This window comes from Moschus berezovskii, chromosome 26, assembly GCF_049115385.1.
Source record: "Moschus berezovskii isolate FMDL1 chromosome 26, NW_MosBer_1.0, whole genome shotgun sequence".
Classification (NCBI taxonomy): domain Eukaryota; kingdom Metazoa; phylum Chordata; class Mammalia; order Artiodactyla; family Moschidae; genus Moschus; species Moschus berezovskii.
The window spans coordinates 20447899-20456696 of record NC_142485.1 but is presented as its reverse complement, the minus strand read 5'-3'; the positions used below and the strand labels follow the sequence as shown (position 1 = coordinate 20456696).

Here is an 8798-nt window from a genome sequence, read left to right as displayed (position 1 = left end):
TTTTGTTGCAGAGTGCAGGCTCTAGGGCTTTCAGCTTCAGTCACGTGGTTCCCGGGCTCTAGAGCACACGCCTGATTGCCCTGCGAATCATCCCAGACAAGGGATCAAACCCGTGTCTCCTGCATTGGCAGGTGGATTCTTAACCACTGGAGCCCTTGAATATTTCTTACTTGAGCTTGAATATTCAAATAGGGTTTCTAATACCCGGTGAGTTTTTTCATGTGTTCAAACCCATATTTTAAAGGGTCATGTGCTTTCTAAACCTCTTCCAAAACTCCACACCCCTCCCTAATAGGTGCAACCATGCAGGTTCTGCCAGGTGATATTCTTCCTTCTTCCAGGACTGCTGGGTAACAGTCATGGGCAAGGGAAATCCTGAGCATCTGAACCCACCATTTGGGGGACACTGTACATTCAAAGCAAACTAGGAATCTACTTCAAAAAGCTCACAATTGAACAGGAGAAATAGCCTTGGGAGGGAAGGATACATACCTGTGATGGATAACTCACTTGTAATCATCACTGGGGGTCTGCTGGTCCGTGACCTACTCAGCAAGTGTAAAGAACTCCAAACTTATCGGCAAAGAAAAATGAGGCCCAAAGTGTGGTTTATGCTCCTTCTTTCCAGTTCAGGAGGGTTAGCGGTGGCAATGAATCTGAGGACTTTGCTTTACCTAGACATGGCTGCAAGAGCCAGCCCATCCACGGGGGTCACACCTCATTTCCTTACTCTTTTAAAAAAAAATTTTATTGGACTATGTTAATTTTCAACATTACGTTTCAGGTGTACAGAAAATTGAATCAGTTATACACACACACATATATATATATACACACCTCCATTCTTTTTTTTAACCATATATTACAGAATATTGCGTAGAGTTCCCTGTGCTTTACAGCAGGTCTTTACTAGTTATTCTATATATAGTCGTATGTGTATGTTAACCCCAATCTCCTAATTTATCACTTCCCCCACTTCCCCTTTGGTAACCATTACGTTTGGTTTTGAGATCTGTGAGTCATTCTTTTAAAATTAATTACTTAATCTGGCTTTGTCTGGTCTTAGTTGCTGGGAGCAGGGTCTTTTAGTTGTGGCAGGTGGGATCTAGTTCCCTGACCAAGGATCGAACCCAGACTGCCTGGCATTTGTATCACAGAGTATTAGCCACTGGCCTACCAGGGAAAGCCCTGTGAGTCTGTTTTGTAAGTTCATTTCTATCGCTTTTTATTAGATTCCACATATTGGTGATATGATTTGTCTTTCTCTGACTTAGTAGGATAATCTCTAGGTCCATTCATGTTACAAATGGCATTATTTCATTCCTTTCTATGGCTGAGTAATGTTAAATGTTATGTTAGTCGCTCAGTTGTGCCTGACTCTTTGCGACCCCATGGACTGCAGCTCACCAGGCCCCTCTGTCCATGAGATTTTCCAGGCAATGATACTGGAGTGGGTTGTCATTTCCTTCTTCAGAGGACCTTCCCAACCCAAGGATCGAACCCACGGTGCAGGTCTCCTGCACTGCAGGCAGATTCTTTACTGACTGAGCTCCTTTGTAAATATGTACCACATCGTATCCACTCCTCTGTCGATGGACATTTAGGTTGCTTTCATGTCTTGGCTATTGTGAAGAGAGCTGCTTTGAAGATTGGGGTGCTTTCCTACTCTTGAAAATTCTGAACAGCACATGGTTTAAGCTTTTCCACTGGCAGAGGGAGACTTGACGTCACGGTATCCAGTGACGCCACCTACCTTCTCAGGAGTCTTACAACAAGGCCCTCCTTTCTCCCCTGTGTCCCCAAAGCCCCAGCACCTCAGGGCAGGGCTTGTGCACACTGGGTCCTTCCCTAAAGGTTGTTGCTTCTGCAAGAAGCAACCACATGCGTTTCCTTTCTTATCCTTAACTCAACTGTCCTTTTAAAAAAAAAACAAGGTGAATAGAAGTCTCTGATCCAGTATCCATGGGTCAGCTCCTTCAGTCAGCAAATATAGACCTCCAGGGCAAAGGAAAGGGAAAGGGAACTTGCACACCTATCATAAGTTTTAGTAGGAACATAGCAGATCACTGAGAAAAGGTTTTAAGAGACAACTGATATTCCAGCACTGACCCTCCAGCCTGAACACAGATGGGAAAGCATGAAAGAGATTCTTTCGTTTCCTTCCCCAACTGGAGCCACCACCATCCAGACCTCCTGTGGCTCAAAGTGACCTAAGACTAAAAACAGAATATAGTGATTTCCTAACTGATAAAATTGAAACAAAGACAGACAGAAATAACTATACTCTGGAAATATAACTGCTTCATCATTTCTTTGTATTTTTTATTAAACTTTTTGGAAATTTTTTTTTTTAAATGTCTGCCCGGTTATGGCAATTAAATAGGAAACCACAATTACAATGCACAAATTGTGGCATGAAGAAAGAACACACACTCCATCAGAAATGACACCAACCCTTTCCATTTTATTCATTCAAAAAGAGTCCAATGCACAAGTGTCAAATATGAGCACTGGCGGTTTTTTTCTTGGAAGGGAAAAAAACATTTATTCTGGCAGCGCGTTTACAATTCCAGGAAGTGGTTTTGATACCACAAGATGCAGGAATAGAAACCATAACAAACTTGGAGGGCGTCTGTTTGCAAGGCAGGGACGACTGAGTTGAAAAAGATCCCCCTTTGTGCTTAGTGAATTGCCCATCAGTCAGCCTCCCCAGCTGAGTCTTCCCAGGTGTTGAAAGAGAGAATGGAATTTCCTACATAGATGAAGAAAATTCCTATAGAGCAGTGTGTTTTCTGGATCTCCAAACTTCCCCCCTGCCCCGAAGCGAGTTCTCAAGCTTTTCTGGAGCTGCTTTTGGTCACATTACCCTCTATCAGGATGACTTTTTTTCGGTAAAATACATGTGACACCAAGCTTTCTTCTTACACTGCTTCTCTAAGGTTCAGATGACCGCATATAACATCACTTGTCCAAAAAGAGTGGATATTAAGAAATGTGGGCATCTATGTTCATAATAAGAGCACACACTTTGCAGGGTATGTCACCCAAAGGAACTTTATTTCCTTCAGTTAATATGGTCCCCTGGGGACTTAGCCTGAAGTCACTTTACCAGCCTTTTTCTGGTCAAAGTTGGTTAATCTGACAGTTGAAGAACTGTCTTCTGCCAACCAGAAAACTTTTATGCCCAACAATTCAGTGGTCCGTAAAGCAGTTAAATGTTCCCATTCAGTTTACACTTACACACACATGCACACACGCACAGGAGAACTGTGACGGAAGGATTAACAAGATGAATCTTGTGACTGTTCCAAAAGAAAATGAAATTGCAGATTGGAAGTATCATATTCAAGTATTAAAATGCAAAACTAGTCTGATCCCATTTGATTTTATGATTGTAAGAAATCATGCTTGTTTGACTGCAGGTTCTGGAGTTCATAAAGTTAACTCCTGGGGCACAAAAACAATCTACAAAAATTGATTTGTGGTGTTTTTTTTTTGCAACGAAGCCACTTGCTTGTTATTTTATTTTTTAAATATGTGGAGACATAGTATACTGTGGCATTCCAAGAGACAATACTTTATAGAAGTAAATGAATAATACCGCTGACTAGTTTTTCTTGCCTTATACTGGAAAGAAACAGTTTCACACATTTTTCAATCAACATGCAGAGGAGGCAGATGTAAACAGAATCCTGCACACTCTTCAAAGAATGTGTTACTATTGCAGTAGATGCTGTTTGGCCCCAATGAGGAGGAGGAGAGAGCGGTTTGGTTGGTTGGCTTTTTAGGTTTTACGTCATGGAGACTTTAAAACCAGGGTTTTACTAGTTCTTGGCAGTAGACCATCCAATCAGAGGCTCTGTATTTATAAATAACCAATGTGGGCTTGTGCTCTCCAATTAGGCAACTCACTATCTTAGGGTCTGACACCAGCTTTCAGAGAGCTCTGCTAAATTTCACAGACTCTGTTCTTGGGGGCGGTAGGGAGTGGGAACAGGCCCTATTAGCAGAGCTCTTTACATGCTTCGGAACTGACGCCTGACTATCTAAGCTATTGCAAGACTCCACTTTTCCTTGGGTATGTGGATCCCTTAATCCCCCTCCCCTGAAGAATCTTAATCACTAGACTATCTCCATCAGACTATCACCCAGTAACCAGGGACCTTTACTGAAAAGGAGACTAGGGGCTATTGCCTGAAATGCATGTTTAAGGTTCTGATGATTATTGTCAACCTCCAACACTTAAGCCATGAGCAAAGAGATAGGTATCTTTTCTTTTTTTAAATCTGTGAAGGCTTAAAGAATAAACAACACGTCCGATGCTAAAGTAAGAAATCAGCCCCGTGTTGGCACAGTTCTCATCAGAATATTGCACCCAGTGTCAACTAATGCTAGAAGCTTCAAACTGTATAAATTTAAATGTATTTGCGTATTATAAAAATAAAGATAAACATATACATATTTTACACTAGTTATGGAATAGCAATGAATGGTCAGTTGATCCCTCTTTCACATTTAACAGAACTGAAATCTGAGTGCTCTGAATACTGCCACCTGGACTGGAATTATGGCTTATATGTGCATGAAAAAAAAAAAAAATCCCTGAGAAGCCATTCGACTTTATTATTTTTTTTTCTTTTCTTCAAGTAGCGCTCTCCTTGGAGGATCACAGTTCTGAGGTTCAGGTTGTCAAACATTTGCTCCATAGTCTCTCCCGTCCTTCTCCCCCCCTGCACCCTCCCCGTCTCATCTACAGGCTAGGTGTGCTCCCTCGCACGAAAGCACCCCGAAACACACATGCACGCGAATTCACAGAACACGCCTGGGGGTGTGGAGGGCTTGCCGGGTACAGAAGATGGTCCAGGTGCGTTCTGATGCGATTTTCTCCATGGAAATCCCACAGCCGTAGAATTCACTGGTTTCTGTGCTTTTCCCCAGCGTTCTTCCTACGTGGGTAGATGAGAAGAAAGCATAGAAATGAACCAGGGAAACAGGAAATGACATTCTCAATTATGAGACCAGGAAGCAATAATTTTTTTTCTGCTGCAGATTGTCATGTCTACTTCTAGAGCTCCGTGTAAGATAGTAAATGCAGACAACTAATGTTCGGCTTTTTCACTAGAAACCTAGTCAAACATTTCTGTTCATGACATTAAATTCAGACATAAAAGCAAGAACTAGATGAATTAGCCATAACTACCTATTCCACTATAATTTCACATGCTGCTGCTAAGTCACTTCAATCGTGTCCGACTCTGTGTGACCCCAGAGACTGGAGTGGGTTGCCATTTCCTTCTCCAATGTGTGAAAGTGAAAAGTGAAAGTGAAGTCGCTCAGTCGTGTCCGACCCTTAGCGACCCCACGGACTGCAGCCTACCAGGCTCCTCCATCCATGGGATTTTCTAGGCAAGAGTACTGGAGTGGCTTGCCATTGCCTTCTCCACACAGCATAACTAAGAACCCTGAACTCCAAACATAGCACTGTTACCTTTCAAGAAGCACACACAGACACACTAAATAACTCTCTACAAGTAGGAATATATACTAAAACGTGAGAATGAGGGTCAAAGCATGATTTTACTTAAAGACTGTCAAACTAAAAGCTGGAGTTAGATGAACAGAAAATGAAGAAGCTGCTGCTGCTAAGTCACTTCAGTCGTGTCCGACTCTGTGTGACCCCACAGACGGCAGCCCACCAGGCTCCCCCGTCCCTGGGATTCCCCAGGCAAGAACACTGGAGTGGGTTGCCATTTCCTTCTCCAATGTGTGAAAGTGAAGTCGCTCAGTCGTGTCTGACTCGTAGCGACCCCATGGACTGCAGCCTACCAGGCTCCTCCGCCCATGGGATTTTCCAGGCAAGAATACTGGGATGGGTTGCCATTTCCTTATCCAGAGGATCTTCCCAACCCAGGGATCGAACCCGGGTCTCCCATACTGTAGGCAGACGCTTTACTGTCTTTAAACAAAGTGGCATTCAATTCAGATAACATGGTTAAATGAAAACGTGTGAGATGCTCCCATCTCTTATTTTAGCTTTCCTGTAATGACGTATGACGTGATGTCTTTAAAAGTGCTTGGCAGCATTTAATACAATAGATCCGCTTCCCCTACCCTCCACCCTGCATCTCTTTTTTCAAAACTATTTCTTTGGCTGCATCCAGTCTTAGTGGCAGCAGGTGAGATCTGTGGTCTTTGCTGCAGCATGCAGTATCTTTTGGAGAAGACAATGGCACCCACTCCAGTACTCTTGCCTGGAAAATCCAATGGGCGGAGGAGCCTGGTAGGCTGCAGTCCATGGGGTCGCGAAGAGTAGGACACAACTGAGCGACTTCACTTTCACTTTTCCCTTTCATGCATTGGAGAAGGAAACGGCAACCCACTCCAGTGTTCTTGCCTGGAGAATCCCAGGGACGGCAGAGCCTGGTGGGCTGCTGTCTATGGGGTCACACAGAGTCGGATGCGACTGGAGCGACTTAGCAGCAGAAGCAGCAGCAGCATGCAGGATCTTTAGCTCTGGCATGTGGGATATAGTTCCCTGACCAGGGATCGAACTTGGGCCCCCTGCATTGCGAGTGTGAAAGCTTAGCCATTGGACCACCAGGGAAGTTGCTGGCATCCCTCTCTTAATGCTGCCTGACTTTCTGGAAACTGATAATTTAGTATCTACCTAACACACAAGAATCAGCTGGGAGCATAGGATTAATAACGTCACCAAAAATAGGCACCTTCTACTCACTAAGTACTTACTACACACCAGGAATGGCAGCCTTCACCATAGTGCATTATTTGATTAATCCTTAACTCAAAGCTCTAGCAGGTAGGTTCTGCCTTCACCAAAAAGGAAGCTAAGTTTCCAAGAGGTTAGATAACTTCCCCAAGGGCACACACCAGTGAACAGCAGGGCCAGGCCTTTAAAGAGGGTTATTTGACTCCGAGGTATGCTTGACAGCAAAAAGCGAGGCTGGAATATGTGGGGCCCTCGGGGTAGTTTCACGTTTCTTTGGCACTGAGCCATGGGGACTTTCAGAAGGCCTGTTAATACAGTCAGCTTCTCGGCAGAGAAGGTTTTTGAAAACTGCCTTAAAATCAAGTAACCATATATCGAAGCGTAAAGAGGACGGCAGGGTGAAAACACCACTCCAACCAGTTAACTCTGGTGCAGCGAGTTCTGGCTGCATGTGGGGGAGATGCTACATCATGGTTTTCTCACTGAATCCAACAAATCTTGAGAAGCACAGACAGTTGTGTCTGGCCGCCTGCTCCCCTGAGCCACACGGAAGACTGTGAAACACAAGGATACGTAATCAAGGGCACCCAGAGGGAATATTCCAGTGTTCAAGGGAGAAAAAGGAAACCTGGTCTGAACATTTTTCCACATGGATATCATTTTTCTTGTTTGGGTGCTGAGGGAAAGAGAAGAGCTGTCAATCACTAACCACCCAACCCCCCCCAACCTCTCTTTGCTCTTCCACCTCAAACTCGATCTCATCCGACAAGATCCATCTCAAATGCTACCTCCTGGGGTTCTTCCCAATTCTCCGGCAGGGTTCGTTCTTCTCTGTATCCACAGGACTTTATCGATACACCTGTCATTGCAGGTATCAGATTTTAACTGGAATTAGACACAGGTTTCTCTGGCTGTATCTTTGGTTCCCATTCTCCCCAAGGAGGCTACTATAGTCCTGATTTGATGCTTAGATTCTCGGTTATTTTTGTACTGTCAACACTTGGCACAGTGCTTGTTAGTGTTGTTCAACTGATAAGTCATGTCTGACTCTTTGAGACCCCAGGGACTGCAGCATGCCAGTCCTTCACTATCTCCCAGAGTTTGCTCAAATTCATGTCCATTGAGTCAGCGATGCTGTCTAACCATCTCATCTTCTGCCACCCTCTTCTCCTCCTGCCCTCAATCTTTCCCAGTATCAGGGTATTTTCCCAATGAGTTGGCTCTTTGCATCAAGTGGTTCAAGTATTGGAGCTTCAGCATCAGTCCTTCCAATGAATATTCAAAGCGGATTTCCTTTAGGATTGACTGGTTTGAGCTCCTTGTAGTCCCAAGGGACCCTCAACAGGCTTCTCCAACACCACAGTTTAAAAGCATCAATTCTTCCAGCTTTCTTTTTAGTCTAGCTCTCACATCCACACATGACTACTGGAAAAACCATAGCTTTGACGATAACAGACCTTTGTTGGCAAAGTGACGTCTCTGCTTTTTAATATGCTGTCTAGGTTTGTCATAGCTCTCATTCCAAGGAGCAAAAATCTTTTACTTTCACGGCTGCAGTCACTCCTCAGTGATTTTGGAGCCCAAGAAAATAAAGTCTGTCACCGTTTGCATATTTTCCCCTTCTATTTGACATGAAGTGATGGGACCAGATGCCACGATCTTAGTTGTTGTTCTTTTTTAATGTTGAGTTCTAAGTCAACTTTTTCATTGTCCCCTTTCACCCTCATCAGGAAGCTCTTTAGTTCCTCTTCACTTTCTGCCACTAGGCACAGTGGCCTCATGGAGGGCAAATACTCAACAAAGATTTGCTGAATGGAGGAGGCATAGGATGTCATGAGAAAGTCTCAGGCAAAAGACAGCCATGCTATAAGAGGGGTAGAGGAGAAGCGTTGAGATGAGAAAGAGGGGCTGAGGACAGTCAGAAGGTCTGATGTTGGCTTCTCGGGGGAGGGGACACGTGGCCCGGGTCACAGGGATGATGGGTTGTCATCAGGTAGGACAGAAGGGGTGGCAGCTGACCGTGGACTGAGAGCTGGCCGGAGGCCAGGTGTGGCTGACCCTTCACAGTAAG

At 44.3% G+C, this 8798-nt stretch overlaps 1 protein-coding gene across 2 annotated transcripts in view; it reads right to left on the bottom strand.

Annotated features, from left to right (window-relative positions):
* Nucleotides 1-394: 394 nt before the first annotated feature.
* The window catches only part of MFHAS1 (multifunctional ROCO family signaling regulator 1), a 111578-nt gene continuing 103174 nt past the window's right edge, over nt 395-8798 (bottom strand). The window contains exon 4 of one of the 2 annotated variants that reach the window (XM_088832795.1): nt 395-4946. Coding sequence is in view for 1 of the 2 variants with exons in the window: in XM_055416533.2 (XP_055272508.2) it covers nt 4913-4946 (34 nt within the window). In the remaining variant the exon portion in view is untranslated. The remainder of the gene's footprint in view (nt 4947-8798) is intronic. The other variant, XM_055416533.2, reaches the window with a different exon arrangement.